The sequence below is a fragment of the Drosophila albomicans genome, chromosome 2R, assembly GCF_009650485.2.
Source record: "Drosophila albomicans strain 15112-1751.03 chromosome 2R, ASM965048v2, whole genome shotgun sequence".
Taxonomy (NCBI): Eukaryota; Metazoa; Arthropoda; class Insecta; order Diptera; family Drosophilidae; genus Drosophila; species Drosophila albomicans.
Genome location: NC_047631.2, coordinates 1724185 through 1741749, shown reverse-complemented (window position 1 = coordinate 1741749; position 17565 = coordinate 1724185). Strand labels below are relative to the sequence as shown.

The following is a 17565-nucleotide window of genomic DNA, read 5'->3' as shown; positions in this document are numbered from 1 at the left end:
CTAAACAGATAGCCGAATTCGGCGACCTTTTCAGAATTATTGTGCATCATTAAAAATGCAGCTTAATCAGTCGTCCCTCTCCGTTTATAGAATGATTCGGCGGAAGGTTCTATGTAACGGAAATTTTCAATAATGCAGTCCAGTCTAAACAGAATAATATATTCATACCGACCACAAAACGACGTTTCGTTTACTTGGATTTAAAACATTCGATAACATAGTTGATATCTTTGAACAAAAACCTAAACTCATCATCATATAATTTCTTTCAAACTTTAAATTTATATATTGAATATTTGTTGGCTACGAATAACCGATTGCTTTTTTTTATTTGCTTGAAAAAAGGTAAACTATCCTAGAATATTGTAAAATAAAGTTAGGCGGAAATACATTTTTGTTGACTCTCATTTCGAACTTAGTTAGGAGAGCATAACATGTGATGTAATGGCATATCAAAACTTAAAACGCTTTTTTCTCGAAACACGGTTTTAAAATTGGCACCCACCATAACTCGAAAAATGTTCAACATTTTCGATTAAAATATCGACTATATGTTTAGAACCCGGATACGTAGAGATTGTCGTATACATATGTATTTTTAGTTGCTAGCCAAAGGCCAAAGCAGCCAGCACTAGTAAATCTACGCTGGGTTATAAATTGATTTATAATCTACGCCTTATAATAGATTAATAGTTGGCCAAAAATTGCCCTCGTTTGTTCACCTTTTTATTAAAACATTCGTCTAAAGTCTACAACATTCTCTAGCTCTATTGATCTGAATCTGTAAATCAAGATAAATCTTCCCGGCTGTTGATGCTTCTCAAGATAATGTACATATATACGTACATATGTATGTAGTACATATATACGTACATATGTATGTAGTACATACATACATACTATGTATGTAGTACATACATACATACTATGTATGTAGTACATACATACATACTATGTACATATATTTATACTTATGTAGACATGTATGTATGTATATTTGTAATTTCCTGCTAAGAGAAATCTCTTGTAGGGAAATCTACAATCAACAAATATGTATGTACATATATCGATTTTAGCATTATTTTTTTGCATAAACATCCTTATGAACAAAAAAATATAAAATATACATACAATATGTAAGTTACATACTCCTAACAGCCACTTTATGTTCTTTGAAATAGTGAAATTCACATGTATGCATATAAATATTAATAATAAATACATACATATGTATGAGTCTGTACATATACGCACTCACATATGATTTCTTTAGAATACCTCATGTATTATTTGGTAAGTGACTTTAGTCAACAATTCGTGCTGGGTCTAAACAGTCGTGCATGTTTCTTTATATCGTTCATTCATATGTCGATTCGAGTGATTACGTCTTAAATGTATATGTATGTACATACATAGACATAAATATAAAGATGTTTATATACATGCATTAGTGTGAGACGCTATATACATTTTTATACGTACAATGCATAACATATAAAAATAGACGTCAGTTTCAAAACAAATTGAATCAATGGCTTTAGTACATGAAAAACCACATTTTCCATTAAATGGGATTGTAGTGCTGGAAGCTGCTGAGGGCAATGGCCATGCGGATGCAGATCAAGAAAATATTCCCTACCATGCACGTGAGAATGCACTACCTTTTAGCTATGGAAGCGTTCCCTTGGGATTCGATACCAATGAATTAAATCATGTAGTCGATATTGTAGAAGATAACGATATCCTAGAAGCATCTCCAAGGAGTCATTTGATAACCAAAAGACGTCAACGTCCCAGTATAGCTACATCGTGTCCATTGCTGCGAAAGACGCCTACCCGAGAGGAGTTCGAAGAGATGCTTCTGGAGCGAAAGATGCAAAACGTGGAGAATAAAAAAGATCTAAACAAAATGATATTTGTGAATGAAAAAGCTTTGTATGATCCAAAAGAAAATCAGGTTCAATTATTCGATCCAGCAGATTCAGTAATATCTACCAATGGTAGTAATTTAAACCTACAATTGATTGAAAGAAAAATTTCAGAGGCACCAACTGCTCAGAGATCGAACGGATTTGAACGCTGCGTGAGCCCATATCCATTACCCTTACAAGATATGAGCATTCTTGATGAGACCATTAATACCAAAGAGGTTGAGCCGCATTTAGTGAAATTTGCCAAAGACTCATCTGAATTTTGGTACAAGCCCAATATTTCTAGAGAAGAAGCTGTGGATTTATTACGCAACGTGACACCTGGAACATTTCTTATTCGTAATTCAACAACATACCCAAATGCATTTGGTCTTGTGCTACGTGTCGCCAAGCCTCCTCCGGGTGTGGTTACTGGACCTGGATATGGGGATGAACTGGTTCGACATTTCCTATTAGAGCCAACAACGAGGGGAGTTCATCTAATGGGGTGCAGGACTGAACCAATATTTTCATCTCTATCCGCTTTCGTGTATGAACACTCTGTTAAACAAATGTCTCTACCTTGTTCGCTTGTAATCCCCGATCAGGATATTTTGCCAACTAATAATCAAGAAATTATATTTAAGCACAAACAGCTTATGACGCAAGGTGCTGCTAGCAATGTACTCTACTTGTATCAGAGTGAAATGGAGTCGCTTACTGGGGATGATGCAGTTAAAAAATCTGTCTTTCAGATGCTTTCTGAGTTAAAACGACCAATTCCTTTAGAAGTGCATTTCAAGATATCTGCCGAGGGAATTACCTTAACAGATAATTCTCGCAAGGAATTTTTTCGTCGACATTATCCCGCGAAAAACATATCACACTTTGGTATGGATCCCAATAATCATCTGTGGAGTGTTACTGCATTCGACGAGGGATTGCCGCGCTCGGTTCATAAATCAATATTTGCCTTTATAGCTAGACCGTTGACGGGTACCAAAGACAACCAGTGTCATATCTTTTGTGATTTGACTTTACGGCAGCCAGCTTCAGCCATTGTTTCATTTGCTCACAAAGTTTTGAGCCTTCCTAGTTTCAACAGCAAAATGTTGTAATTATTTATGATCAACGTTTGGAATGTTTAATAATTCTTGAAAACGAATCGATCTGCATGTATTGTCCAATCTGGCCAAACAACTTCTTTTGATTTACCTTTGCGTAGATATTGTAATTCTAGCGTGAATCGAAAAACTGATACAGTAAAGATTTCTATTCAATATAAATAAGTACAATATAAATAACATTTTATCATATCGTTGTCAATAACTTAGCCGTTTATTAACTAATTGGTTAAATATTTATATATATTTTGTCATCACATAATCAAATTATATAAAAGCAACTCTACAAAATAAAAGTCTTTTTGCTTACTTATCACTAAATTCTAATTAATAAAGTTAAGCTCATGTCAGAGTGCGCGCTAGAAGAGATGCGATAATACTGGGAGAAAACGAGTGATAAACCAATGCACATACATATTTTCATATGCTATCGCTCGAAAGATGTCAAAGTGAGAAGCGATGCGATCAAAGTTTGCCATTTTCTCGTTTTTCTGATCGCGCGCACCTTGACATCGGCCTTAAGTGCAGATTCATACCATAGACGTACAATAATGATATCGATTCGCTGTATACAATAATTACTGTTTTTTACTAACTACAAATAAAAAAATGCACAGGAATACTAATAGGTAAAAGAGGTAAACATTTCTAAAAGAAGTATTTAAATGTTTGTGTTTTCTTTAACACGTGTGACCGTGACCCGTTTTGTGCGAGGTGGTGGAATTGGTGTAATGGAAATTTGTAAGTTTGACAAGTGATCCACCCTGCTGTTATCTTTAGATTTTCCAATATCATCGATTGATAATATAGTATTAAAGGCATTGGTAGGGCTTTGAATAACTCTAGACGAATTAACTTCATCTTTCTTGCATAACTTTCTTAATAAGAATTGCTTCCATTCTGCAACCCTATGTGGATAATTTTTATAGACAACCCATATTAAAATGCCAATAAAAAGTAATATTAGTGCAAGGCACGTAATGAAGATTTCCGGGCCAACACTAAGATTGTTAGCATCAACTTGATCTTTCTTGGGACTTTGATGATGTGTAGTAATCCGAGTGGTGGGTCGAGCAGGACGAATTGGAAGACGTGCATCTGTAGTTATTGCTATATCTGAACATGATCGAAACTCTTCTTGGGGACCGCAACCAACTGCTCCATTGCCATCGTCACAAATGCCCCAATTATTTCCGGCTATATAACGCCATTGCAAAACACATTGATTGCATAAGATTTCTAAAATTAAGAAGATACATTTACACATTTAAATGGCATAAATGATGAACGTAGTAAGTATTAATAGATAAAAATACCAGGCAATTGAGCTTTAATTTCATAAATGCGACTGCCATTACGAGGATAGAATCGAGTATCTAAGTCTGTTGTACTCCGCACTAAAGGTGAGCCGCTAATTATCTCTAGCAAATTTTCATCAAGACATGACTGCTTAGCGCTTGGCTTTGGACACAACCTAAACTCGAAGTATCTACAAAGAATAATTCATAAATTTAAAATTTTTTTTGAATCTGAAAAATTGTTATGATTACTTACCCCATGTGACTAGCCGTCAATTCCACGCGAATTGCTATTTCTGAGCTTGGAAAATAGCTTCGAACAATAACACCCTGCCCCCATTGACCTCCATTTTCATGGGGTCGTGGCTCAGATAAGTCCCATGCATCTCCACACTCTCCGCATTTCCCACCATTTCGCTTCCACTGACGGGTGAAGCCTCCGCAGTATAATTCATGATCATTATAATCTGGTGGTGTTTGAAACCCATACCGCCAAGCCGACGCTCGACTTGGAGGTTCTATAAGTCTTCCATGAGCATCCACGAGACAATTATAGCTTAAGAAAACAATATGGAATAAGAGAAAACATAGGTGTGTCTTCGACCTGATGTGGTCAATGCTGCGAGAAGGGACTCGAACGATCATCCCTACAACTATAAAAAATAAAAATATACAGTATAATTACGAAATAATTAAATCCTTCTATATGTGTATATTTTTAAAAGTTGATTCACTCATTTCAGAACAAATGAAAACAAAAATTCAACAAAACTGGTTCAACACACAAACATTAAAAACGTATAATGTATTTCCGCAAATGGAAGAACCCGTCTGTCTGCTAAACAAAAAGCCTTTTTTCTGGTATTGAAAGAGGATATACATACATACATGTGTACCTATTAAAAGATGGTATTACTGATACAAAAACAAAAGAAAAAAATAAATTATTAAAATTTACTTTTGCTTTCATTGTTCACTTTCACCTAAGCTACTATGTATACATACATACATATGTAGATTTACTTATGCATATGTATATACATGCATACATTGCATCTACTTATGTCTTACGATTTATGTTTTTTTATGCAAATATGACTAATATTATAATAATATTTAATCCTCCAATTTTAAAGTAAATACATAAATGAACACGAATACCTAACATACACATATATTTTATAAAATAAAAGAGCATATTAAGCAGTTATATTTGTATGCATACATAAATTTATACATACATACATACATAAAAAACCCCAAAAGAGATACTCACTCGATTTTAACAGCCAATTGGAATAAACACCTCGATAGAGCTGTAAAATCTCCCAATTCTTGAAGATGCTTTTGCTAGTATTTCATAAATTGGGATATCAAAATGTTTGGTAGGCACCACCAGCCGCTTAATACAAAGTAGATCAGTTCAACAAATTTGACTTTCACTACCCAGATCTTAATTAACTGGAGTTATCACATTTCACAAAATTCATTTTTCGTCTTCAGACCTCGAAGCACAAACCAATACTAAGCAAGTTGGGAGTCAAGCGTATGAGTTTCAAATAATTTTTGGCTCTTGGAGCTGTTGAACTGGTTTGGAGAAATTTTTATAACTGCTGAAGAGCATTGTGACGCTCGGCTGAATGAGTGAGCTAGAAAGTTGTACATACGTACATATACATATGTACATACATACGAAACTATCTTCACATGCACTCAGAGTGTGTGCATCATATTGAGAGTGGTCATGGTTGCAAGCCCAAGGAAGGAACGAAAAGTTAAATAATCATCTACTTTGCGCTTCCAAAAGAGCTGGGCTTAGGTAACTTTTAATATGGCCGACATAACATTTCCTATTTTAGTCATACATATTATTTGGCAATTAAAAAAAAAAGTTTTATTTTTATTAGAAATATTGTGCCTTGATAAAAATAAGTTAAGACAGTTGCCAAGTAATAGTCAAACACATATAATAAAAACAGAAGAGAACATAGTAATTGAATAAACCGAATGGAACAGAATACAGTCGCAGACTTGGGATTAAACCCTTAGCACATTTTGTATACCCGCTTCCCATAGGTAGCCTCCAGTATGTAACAGGCAGAAGGAGTCATATCCAATCTCATAAAGTGTATACATATGTATGTATGTATCTCTTCATCAGCGTTAACAGCCGAGAAGATTTAGCCATCTCCGTCCGCCGGATTATCCGTCCGGCCGAATGAAATACTGGATCTCAGAATATATAGGAGATGGAGTTATAATTATACCCACTACCCATAGGGTAGAAGGGTATTATAACTTTGTGTTACCTGTATGTAACAGGTAGAAGGAGGCATCTCCGACCCTATAAAGTATATATATTCTTGATCAGGATCAAATAGCCGAGATGATCTAGACATGTCCATATGAACACCTAGATTTTAGAGACTATAAGAGATAGAGCCCACTTCCGCCCCCGCAAATCAAAAAAATCGAGTAACAAGCATAATTTTAAAGCTAGAGCTGGTATATACAATAGCAACTATAGTATTTATGATTCCTGGAATTTGGTTGCGATCAGATAAAAATTGTCGAAGTTATTAAAGAAATACTTTTGTATGGCAAACACGCCTACTTAGTAGGGGTCTGAGTCTTTGGCCGACAATCTGGTATATTGTGCCGTCTATGGTATATTTTGAATGTGGTACTATTTCGATATAACAAATATGGCGTTTGGTATATTTTTTAGTATTTTGTAGTATTTTCTGTATACATATTTTGAAAATAATACCAGAATATTTTGCTTTTGAGTAGCGGGTATCTCACAGTCGAGCACACAAAAATCTTAGGTAACACTCGCATCTAGAAGTTATATTGTGGAGATCTATGAACAATATTCATCGAATTTTCTGCAGAGATTGAGGAAAATCCTGCAAAACCCCCAGTCATTAATTTTTTTGGTTTTGAAAATGTATAAATCATGTTTGTTATTAGTTATTATTAGCTAAATATTAAAAACCGCATTGTTGACTTTTTTTTAAGAAAATAAAAATTGATTTATATCGTCCAAATCAGAAATAATTATAATATGGTATTTAAAAATAAAGGTAATATCAATGGTATGTTTCTAGTATATACAATAATAATTCGAGTCTTTAAGATTGCTGAAAATGTGGTTGTTATTCACGAAATAATGATTTACAGCAAAAACGGTTGCAGCTGTCGAATCTTTAATGCTTTGGTATATATTTGTACTCTATTATATATTTAGAATGTGGTAGAATACTGATAATTAAATCTAGTAGTTATACAGCAGTATATTTATTTGGTAAATTTTAACGATAATACCGCTATCGCATTGTTTTGGTTTTATTCAAATTGAGAAGCGGGTATTTCACTGCCGAGCAAAGTAGGCTGTAGCTTTCTTGCTATATCAACATTCTATGCCCTCAAGTATCCTTCTTACTTATTTCTATGTACTTAATATATGTACATATGTACACAGTATGCACTCAAGTGGTCTAAACGACATAATTGTGATGATTGTGGTAAAATCGTTTTCTATATCAAGCGAAAGTATCTTTTTCATTATTAAAATATGTCTACCAAACAGCCTATGAACAAGAAGGAAACAAAATGAATCGAAGTAAAAGTATATATCAATTTTATTTATTATTCATCAATTGACTCTACTTATTTCCGTTTTACATTATAATAAGCAACTCGCTCTGCAACGATCGTGTTTTTATACAAAGTGGCCTATTTGATTGTCTTGGCTAATTTCTTTAAATATTTTCTTATGTCTATTTCCTTTAATTTTTACGACTTTGACTTTTTTTTAAGAATTGCCCAACAATTTTAAATAATTTTAAGGCGCCAAAATTTGCAAATGAAATACTAACTGATTATCGATATTGCTCTATGTCGATAAATATACCAAAATATTAGCCAAAATACGGCTACATTTTCTGAATCATTGCCAAATGATCAATGATGCAGCTCGAATACCGGTCCCTCTCGTACTCACAGCCGCTTATGGAATGATGCGGCGGAAGGTTCCAGTGTAAACAGCTATAAAGTTGGCACGGAAATGGTAGAAACAAAAATATATGGCCACGATTGCACTATCGACACTATTGACATTTTTTTTATTTTATATAGTAGGTTGTCCATCTTTTCGCTTATGGAACTGCTCCTCATACATTCCATAGGAGTATCGATACGTCTAACATATTTTTTTGTGCTGGGAACTGCGGAACTAAACAATTCTGAAACTTATGAGAATTGTGAATAATAATTAAATTTGTAATTATTATATTAAATGTGAAACAATTTATTCTTATAATTTATTTTAATTTTAATGTTAATGGTGAAAGAAAGGTGTAAACACAAATATACAGAAAGTAACTATCGGTAAAGTCTGAAAACATCAACTCTAACTTAAATAGATAACAATCGATACTCTCGATAGCACGAACTCTGCATTTAGCAGAGAACTTTTATTTACAATTCATAGTAGTTGAAAGTAAGGTGATTAGTGATGGCGGACAGACTAACCCAATTGCAAGATACTGTAAACCAAGTATGTAATACATTTAAAACAATAAGTGTTTGTAAAACGTGCTGTTTTTTAATTTAGCAAGCTGAGCACTTTTGCAATGCTATTGGTGTCATTCAACAAACTTCGTACCCGAGCAAATTTGCAAATTTTGATAGAACAGGCTCCCAGACGCCAATTCAAAACTCACCACAGGAGGATTACGCGCAACTTTTTGCTCAACTGATTGCGCGTTGTGCTAAGGACATTGATACGCTAATTGAGTCTTTACCTAATGAAGACAGTTCAATCGAACTGCAAAACTCAAGTCTTAAACGGCTAGAAATTGAAAACCAAGAAACGGCTGAACAACTTGAGCATGTCGTTTCAAAGGGAGAACTTTTGCTTGAAAAAATCCAGAGTGCCTTGGGAGACATTGCGCAGGCCCAATTAGATATGCAAATTACATTGAAGCCTAGTTCGCAATAAACATTTGATATATATTTTAATTGTCTAATTAAATTCTTAATTGTTTTAAAACATGTAAGACATTAACACAAAACATTCAAAATATAACTTTAATGGGTTGTCATTCTCATCATCAAATGTAATTTTTCTCAAAAAATATAAAATCCCTAAAACATCAAGACTGAGTGAATACGATTCAATATATAGTATAATGTGCTAGTCTTATATGCGACACTAACGTTTGGTACCCATGCGTGCAGCTGCAAATCTGGGATAACTAGTAAATGTAGTGTCGCAAATGAATCTCCGTAACTTGCAGCTAAAAAATAATATAAGAATATTGATTTTTCATAGTAATAATGTACAGAATTTTGTTTATTTAACTTAACAATATACAGATTATGGGCATTTTATGGTAAATTATAAATTACAATAAATATTTGGAAAGGTCCGAAAAACTTATTATATTGTGAACGAAGCATTACAAATAAAAGTGATACACTATTTCGACGAAGTGAATCGTTTAGTTCTTGTGGTAGTGAATTAGATACACATATTTTCATTTAGTTTTTAAAAAATAAAAAATTGTATTATATGTAATGGTACATATTTAATAATAATATCGCAACCAACAAAATGATTAATATACTCTGTAATTAGTCTTAGTTAAGTGTACCCCTACACCCTTGAGCACCACATAAACAAGGGATTTTTTCCTCCTCCAATGGAAATTTGTAGTCATACGTAATTTCTTCATTGATTCCAATGGGTTGCTTTGAATATATAACTATTTTTTTTTCAGACTCTATAGTAATGACTTTAGCGTAACAGTTTGGCTGAAATCCAAAACAAAAAAAAATGTTGGTAATTAAATTATTTTTGATTTGATGAGTATGCCGGATACTTACATTGCAGCTGTGATTTATAAATCTTGCTAAATTTCCGCATTTTGTGGCATCGATAATAGTTTCCATATCAATTCGGAATAAATATGAACTGCCAATGCCAATCGCTTCGTATTTGGTCTCTCTAAGATCAGCAACAACTGGACGAATCATTTGACCTACGTATTCAATGACCATTTCATCAGCAGCTATCGGTTCCATGGCAAATAATCCCCAGTCATGAATAGCCGATTTGGCAAATTTAAGTTGTTTTTTACGGAATTTTAGTTGATTGAATTTTAACAGCTCAGACTCGCCCATTGATCCAAAAGCCGTCAATAGACGTCTTTGATTTGAGCGTGCTTCACGTGAAATTCCTTGCATTTTTGATATCAATTTATTGTGGTGATGATTCGTTAACGCCGTTGGCTCGTCGCAACGATCATCATTTTGAGAATCATATGTGTTTGCCTTAGTATGATGATATTTGTGTTTAGCTTTTTCTCGTACGTCCAACTTATAGAAGCCTTCAGTACGAGCACATCCAGTTTTGTGGCGCATTAGTTCATCTTCTTTCCGACGTTTCTTGTTTGGAGGTGGCCAGAAGGCTCTGTCCGTACTACAATGATTGACCCAATGAGTATTGTTTAAAAAGGTACTGAAATTGAAAATGAGAAGTTCTGATTATTTGTGCTAAAAACAGTAATAAAAACACTTACGCGTATGGTTCCTTTTGCAAATGCTCACTGTAACTCATTTTGATGTATTTAATATCCTCAAAATCTATGCCTTTTGTGAGGAATGTGTACAATATGACCATCTCGTCATTTTGATCTCGCGTTTTAAACATTTCACATGGCACAAACTTGGCAGTTTGACGGGCCAAGTCAGAAAGTGTTGTTTTCATACTGCCATCCTTATCCACCTTTTTATTCGTTTGTCGCCCTGTAATTTCCTTCCTTTTTCTTTGAGCACGAGCAGAGTCTTTACGTGGCCTTCCTGGACCTGGCCGCGAAATCTGGGCTGTAACTTCTGCCTTTTTAATCTTGGCTTCAACATTACGGGCTGAGTCGGTTTGTGCTTGAGGTGGTAATGAATAACAATGCTCAAGAGCAACTTGACTGGCCTGAGAAGCTTGACTCGAGCCACTGTCCGAAGAAGAAGCAGGTGATTGTTTGCCATTTATATGTTGCAAACTTTTCGATTGAGCTGAATTTAAATCTTTAGTTCCGTTTTCACTGTCGAGTTCAGCATTTCTTATATGGTCTTGTCTACACAAGCTATCGCAGTTTTTGTCAGTATCAGTATCTCGCAGCTTCTTTGTATAGATTGTCAATACATCGTCTTCCAAATCTATTTTTAATTTCGCTCCTGGTGTTGGAGGTAGTTTCGAAATATCTGGTGTTGGAGGCATTTCCATTGATGACATCTTCATGTCAACCTCAAGTTTTAGATCCATACTTAACGAGGGAGGATTTTGATCCTTAGCATTTTTCTTTTGCTCTTCTAAAAATTCTCTTTCGATTTGTGCCATATACTCTGTGTTTCTGCGCCTTTTCTCTTGATATTCGCGTTCTTCCTCACTGTCACTATAAATACGATCGTATTCAAAAAGAGGTTTTTGTGCTTGTGCGGATATAGCGTTCGAGTTTGGTATGGTTTCCTCGTTGTAATCGGGTGGTGGAACTGGAGTAGGTGAGCGACGGAACTCATTATCTATTTTATCATCGGTCTTGCTGGCTATGGCAATTTCATCGATGCCAAAACAACTATCTTTGCTAATATCTTCAAGATCTGATGGTATGGCTGACATTACATTCGATACGGAAGTAATTAATCGTTGTTTTCCGCATTTGGATCATTTTCATCATCATCGGTGTCGGAATATATATCAATTTTTTTCATTCGACTTCGCTTTGCAGCTTGAATTCGATTATTGGATTGGTTATTATCTTCATCTGAGTCGGAATAATCATTTTGCAAATTGCCGTCGACATTTTTTAAATTTTGGATACGCTTTTTTGATAGTTTGTCTCTTTCATTTGAATGGGATAATGATGGAAAATCATCATCGAAGCTTTCATCATCGCTGCTTCTATCGATTTCAGTGCCGCCAGCAATTTCGTCCACATCATTTTCAGCATCGCTATTTGATGACGATGATGTGGATGATGAAAAAAAACTTGAGGCACTTCCTTTTCTCTTCAAACGAATACTGGATTGCGACAAGCGCAATTTATTCGAATTTCTTTGCAAAGTTCGCCCTTTTAAATTCATATTTTGACCATCAGAATTGCCAATATTTGAATCCTCTTTTTCGGAATCAGATCGTTGGACCATTTCTTCTTGATCACTAAGGTCTCTTTCCAATTTATCTGGAACAGGACTAGGATGTTTTGGAACTCGTCGAAACGATGGCAATTTTGGCATAGCTGCACGGATACCAATACTAGAAAATGATTGATAATCTTGTATCTCCCGTTGAGTATTATTGATTATTGTGTTTATATTAGGCGGCTTCTCTTTAGCAACACGCGTGTCAAGTTGATTATTAGTGATACTAGATGTAACCGAATCAGCAGCACCTGTAGTGGTTGGTAAGAGTTTTGAACGCGCTTTCTCTGTTTTATCATCCCACCAAGATTCGAAATTTTTAAAAGCCGTCATTTCAATCATACGCTTGTTTACATCTCTCTTTAGGATTTGCTTGAGCTCCTCTACTATGAAATTCGTGACTTTTTTCACATTTTGTTTGAATTCATCATTTTGATCCGGATGCGTATAACCATAAGATTGCACATAGGGATCTAAATGAAAGGCATCAGCAGTACTTACTACTCCAGGTAGGTATGATGATGATTGCATGTAAGCGGCCGTATTTGAGAAATACTTGCCAGTTAATCCCGACGCAGTTGGGTAATGTCCATATCCTCCATATGCGGAATGGTGATAATAACTACAATCGTTCTGATTTGAATTTGCTTCAGTGTATCCAACAGCAAGCATTACTTTAGTATTTAGCTGATTTGTTGGTTCTTCTGTTGGCTTCTTTGTAGTCTCCTCGTGCGACGATAAGCTGGACAACGACATATTATCATCATTATTATCAACGTTCCCTTCAGATTTATGTATGACAGTTTTAACAACTACTATATCCTTTTTAATCAAAATATCGTCGTCACTCGATATATCACTAGCGCCATTCTGCAGAACCGTCACATTTTTCTCAAAAATCTTTTTGGTTTTTGTGTGTGAACTATTCGAATCACACTGCTGTGACTCCACAGCCTCAATTTGTTCTTCAACTTTTGTTTTATCCGTTTCAGAATCACTGCTATCCATTTGAAGAAATGGTGGTGCATTTCCGAAGGTCTTCCCTTTGAATATCAAAGCAATGCGCGTGTCCAAATCGACGTTTTCTGTATTTACATCGGATTCCCCTAATGTCTCTTGATTGTGAGTTGTTGTAGTGTTATTTAAACGTTTTGGAGACATAGATTTTATAACATCCGACTCCGATGAATATGAGTTTTCCTTTGTGTGAAATGAGAATGACAACGCTTGTGATGGCTGCGGCAGTGGTTCATCCCAATTCTCTTCTTCCTCCGGGGGTGGAGGAGGTGGCGGCGCAGGATTTGAATCTGGCTGGGGTGCCAAGGGCCATCTTCTCATCGTCATCGAGCTTGTCCATGATTGATTGTTGTCAGGTAAAGCGAAACAATATTGACTATATCCATAATTATCAGACGCGATTGAATTTGATGCCGAAATGCTAGAATAATAGTGTTGATTCTTATAGGCGCTATTTGTATCTTCTGTAAATTCACTACTTGCGTAGCGTTTATTGCGATCCTTTTCGCCTTCAATACCGAAAGATCGATCACGATCTCGTTCGCGGTAATCACATTCCTTTGATGAACTTAAGCGATGATCTCTTCTCTCCCGCATTCGATCCCTCGACCGATCTCTCGATCTATTGTGATCTCGAAACTTATCCCGTCCCTTTGATCGAGAATAATCGTATGTCCTTGCGTCTCGTTCCCGTTCACGATCTCTCTCTTTGTCTCTTTTGTATAATCGTTCCCTGCCGCTTGATGACTCTGGACTTCGTTCACGTGACCGTCTAGCAAAGAAATGTCGACCATGACGCGAACTGCTGCTATATTTATTCGCAGTTCGTATAACACGTTCTCGGTCATAAGCTCTATCTACGGAATGTAATGTGCGATCGTTGAACAATCGTTCTCGTTCCCGATCCCTATGTCGCTGATCTCCATCGATTTCACCTGCGAAACCATCATTCCTTTTAAATGCATTGTAGCTACTTCCACATATAACATTTGCATCGTTCTTCTCAACATATTCAAGTTCCTTTGATGATAAAACAGCTTGTGTTGCGTCAATGTGAGACCTTGTTTGATTGTTGGGAGGATTCGTTAAATTTTCAATCGATTTCTTCAAGATAGCGCCAAATGGATCGCAGAATACATTTAATATCTGTGTGTTGGTGAGAAATGGGGATAGTTCATAAATGATGCGCCTAACTGAATTCTGCAAAACTTACTTTTCCCATCACCGACTTTTGATTGTATTTCTCGACAAATTGTCGAGCTCCCTTAGTGCTCTCAAAAACAATTCGTGCGATGCCCAAATGCTTGTTTGTAGTCGGATGATGATATATAATGATTTCATCGGTGGATCCGCATTTATCTAAAAGGCTGGACAGAAACTGTTTATCGATATTATCGTTGAGATTGATTACCGTCACTTCAATAGCTGGTGGCTGGCCAACATAATCCGCATCTATTACAAAGCTGTGAACAACATTATAAAATTAGATGACGGAAAAAAGTGAAAAGTTGCAACTGTTAATAAATACCGTGGTACAATCAACATTATGGGCTCGACGGGCTTAGCTCTAATCCGAATAAGAGGATTCCGAGGATCTCGGGGAGTGATTGTCGGATAAGTGGGATCTCCAGGAACCATACCATCGTAGCGATATAGTTTAGAGCCACATTTTAGAAGTTGTGGATCCGCCAGGAGTTTAAAGTTGCGATGCATTCGTGTCTGAAATCCAGTCCCGCCAGCATCCCTATAGCCTTGAATACCAACTTGTGTCTGCTGATCACCAGACGTAGGCTCCCGCTCTCGCTCTCCGTTCGTGAAATACAAGGTATTGTTACTGGAGTCCATAGCTTAGTTGTTCTGTTGGCCACGTTTACGAAATGTATCGAAAGTGTTCCTACAGATAGAAAAAAAATGTTGTAATTGCATTTCTAAGCGAACCAAACGTTTACTGTGCACAATTGAATTGAGTAAATCAAATCAACGCTCCAGACAATTCTACACTTACTTTTGTTAAAGACTGAAGACGATGTTGGCGGACGACACACACTATGGACACAGTATGTGTGTATTGAAGAAAGATGCATGCGGTGATATAAAATCAAGTTATTTCAGTTTCCTTCTAAAGATTGCGACATTCCAATTGTTGGAAATCGTTTGGAAATCCTAAACAACGCTCATTGTAATTATGCCATCAAAAGATTTAAGAAATCCCAAATTATAACATATAAAGCACTTTGTCAGTCCAATAAAAAATACACAGAAAAAACGAGGTCTAATCAGTGTGACCGTCTTTAGATGTTTCAATATACTGTTTTTATTAAACAAGTCTACCTAATATACAGTGCCTACCTAGTAATATTTTATTGTTGTATTTAAAAAAAAATTGAGGGTAAAAAAGTATATTCTTCACTTAAGTTATGCATCAAAGTTAAAAAAAATAATAATAATAAAAACAAAAATTATGTAAACAAAATTAAAGTTAATACCACCATCAGATTTATTTTAGTATACCGGTATATCGTAAATTTGCATCTCTTTTATTTTAGTAGATGTTTAGCACAGTTTAGTAAACAATTTATTTTGTATTAGATTATTTTTAAGTTTCTGTAAATATCGTTGTTTGTAATCGTCTAATGACGGCGTGCTAAAATGATTGGCTTGGGAAAAGTGCCTATTATTGCAAATGCTACTGTCTGGCAACGCTACTAGTATTCGATCCGTCGTGGTTGCATCACAGCTACTATTCACTAAAGGTTTTAATTTGTTTCTCCTTAATTTCTTAATAGTCCGCATTTTCTAACATGTCATTACGGTTTGCATTGCTTTTATTAACATTTTTATTTATCTTCTTATCCTTAAATGTCAAAAATTATAAACTTACACATGCGTATTTGTACGCATAATAAAACAGTACATTCGAATTTGCCTAGAGTATTAATATAAATTACATTTGCAGCTGACAAGAAAATGGCGTTCTGGAAATCTTTCGGACTTCCCGTTGTGAGGGCAGATGACGAGGAAGCGGAATTAGTTGACCCGCAAAGTGCGCTTAGAGTAAGTACTTATTTGGGCAGACGGTGAACTAATTTAATTTTCAATTTTCACCACTTTTGTTTTTGCATAGGAATCTTGCCAAACTAAGGGTCACATTGAATCCTTGTACAACAAATACCAGGAATGCAATGATCGCGTGAACGGCCGCTCAAAAACAACAGAAACCTGTGTTGAGGAACTTTTCGACTATGTCGCCGAGTTGGATCATTGTGTGGCGCACAGTCTTTTCAGCAAGCTGAAGTAGATAAACAATACATATACATACTTATGTATTCATTTTAATGAGTAAAATTGTTACTGCTATCGGTTAACCAATTTTTGTTTTGGTCGGTTGTACATTAGGAAATATCTACTAAGCAATATAACCATTTTTCGTTTAATTCTTATTATTCATTGAACCAATTTGAAGTCAGTCTTGCATCGCAAATTAAACTTAAACTTAAGATGGCAAAACTCCAACGTAATTTAGGAGGAACTTATCGTCAGTTTTTTAAGCATGAATGAAAACTAATAGAGATCAACATCGGATGAAAAGGAATGTGTTAACAATTGTTTGCACAGGGTCGGAGAACGCTCCTGCCTGCTACAAACATCTGTCAGCCAAGCTAGTCAAATAAAAAAATTTCTTTATTTAAAAGATTGAAATTACTGTAAAGCACTACACTACATTTTTATACCCGCTACCCATAGGGTAGAAGGGCATTATAACTTTGTGCCGGCAGGAAATGTATGTAACAGGTAGAACGAGGCATCTCCGACCCTATAAAGTATATATATTCTTGATCAGCGTCAACAGCCAAGACGATATAGCCATGTCCGTCTGTCCGTCTGTGTGTCTGTCCGTATGAACACCTAGATCTCAGAGACTATAAAAGATAGAGCTATAATTTTTTTTCGACAGCATTGGTTATGTTTGCACGCAGATCAAGTTTGTTTCAAATTTTTGCCACGCCCACTTCC

General features: G+C 35.5%; 4 protein-coding genes across 5 annotated transcripts; 2 read left to right on the top strand and 2 right to left on the bottom strand.

Annotated features, from left to right (window-relative positions):
* Nucleotides 1-3226: 3226 nt before the first annotated feature.
* On the bottom strand, nt 3227-5843 carry LOC117576860 (uncharacterized). Its single transcript, XM_034261962.2, has 4 exons — nt 5609-5843; nt 4589-4985; nt 4351-4523; nt 3227-4273 (listed from the first exon to the last, which is right to left on the bottom strand). The coding sequence occupies exons 2-4, from the start codon at nt 4975-4977 to the stop codon at nt 3696-3698; spliced, it is 1140 nt and encodes a 379-aa protein (XP_034117853.2). The 5' UTR covers nt 4978-4985; nt 5609-5843; the 3' UTR covers nt 3227-3695.
* Nucleotides 5844-8761: 2918 nt separating this feature from the next.
* Nucleotides 8762-9680, top strand: LOC117575954 (mediator of RNA polymerase II transcription subunit 21). Its single transcript, XM_034260431.2, has 2 exons — nt 8762-8893; nt 8951-9680. Exons 1-2 carry the CDS (start codon nt 8852-8854, stop codon nt 9335-9337), a joined length of 429 nt encoding a protein of 142 aa, XP_034116322.1. The 5' UTR covers nt 8762-8851; the 3' UTR covers nt 9338-9680.
* A 52-nt stretch (nt 9681-9732) lies between these two features.
* Nucleotides 9733-15853, bottom strand: LOC117575948 (histone-lysine N-methyltransferase SETD1). Its single transcript, XM_034260411.2, is given in 7 exon segments — nt 9733-10152; nt 10225-10858; nt 10920-12024; nt 12027-14697; nt 14765-15014; nt 15080-15445; nt 15557-15853. Coding segments are annotated over 6 exon segments (5151 nt in total). The 5' UTR covers nt 15397-15445; nt 15557-15853; the 3' UTR covers nt 9733-9978.
* A 339-nt stretch (nt 15854-16192) lies between these two features.
* On the top strand, nt 16193-16916 carry LOC117575955 (cytochrome b-c1 complex subunit 6, mitochondrial). 2 transcript variants are annotated; one of them, XM_034260433.2, is made up of 3 exons: nt 16193-16304; nt 16508-16605; nt 16676-16916. In XM_034260433.2, the coding sequence occupies exons 1-3, from the start codon at nt 16235-16237 to the stop codon at nt 16847-16849; spliced, it is 342 nt and encodes a 113-aa protein (XP_034116324.1). In that variant the 5' UTR covers nt 16193-16234; the 3' UTR covers nt 16850-16916. The 2 variants fall into 2 exon arrangements, with proteins under 2 accessions (XP_034116324.1, XP_034116325.1); XM_034260434.2 differs by having other exon boundaries at nt 16280-16363.
* Nucleotides 16917-17565: the final 649 nt, after the last annotated feature.

What these genes read in the sequence shown, in the direction of transcription:
- LOC117576860 (XM_034261962.2), bottom strand. Translation starts at nt 4,977, where the DNA reads ATGATCGTTCGAGTCCCTTCTCGCAGCATTGACCACATCAGGTCGAAG. An exon ending in TTGACGGCTAGTCACATGGG is followed by an intron (nt 4,524 to 4,588) that starts GTAAGTAATCAT and finishes TATTCTTTGTAG; the next exon opens with ATACTTCGAGTTTAGGTTGT. An exon ending in AATTAAAGCTCAATTGCCTG is followed by an intron (nt 4,274 to 4,350) that starts GTATTTTTATCT and finishes TCTTAATTTTAG; the next exon opens with AAATCTTATGCAATCAATGT.
- LOC117575954 (XM_034260431.2), top strand. Translation starts at nt 8,852, where the DNA reads ATGGCGGACAGACTAACCCAATTGCAAGATACTGTAAACCAA. An exon ending in TGCAAGATACTGTAAACCAA is followed by an intron (nt 8,894 to 8,950) that starts GTATGTAATACA and finishes TTTTTAATTTAG; the next exon opens with CAAGCTGAGCACTTTTGCAA.
- LOC117575955 (XM_034260433.2), top strand. Translation starts at nt 16,235, where the DNA reads ATGCTACTGTCTGGCAACGCTACTAGTATTCGATCCGTCGTGGTTGCA. An exon ending in ACAGCTACTATTCACTAAAG is followed by an intron (nt 16,305 to 16,507) that starts GTTTTAATTTGT and finishes TTACATTTGCAG; the next exon opens with CTGACAAGAAAATGGCGTTC. An exon ending in ACCCGCAAAGTGCGCTTAGA is followed by an intron (nt 16,606 to 16,675) that starts GTAAGTACTTAT and finishes GTTTTTGCATAG; the next exon opens with GAATCTTGCCAAACTAAGGG.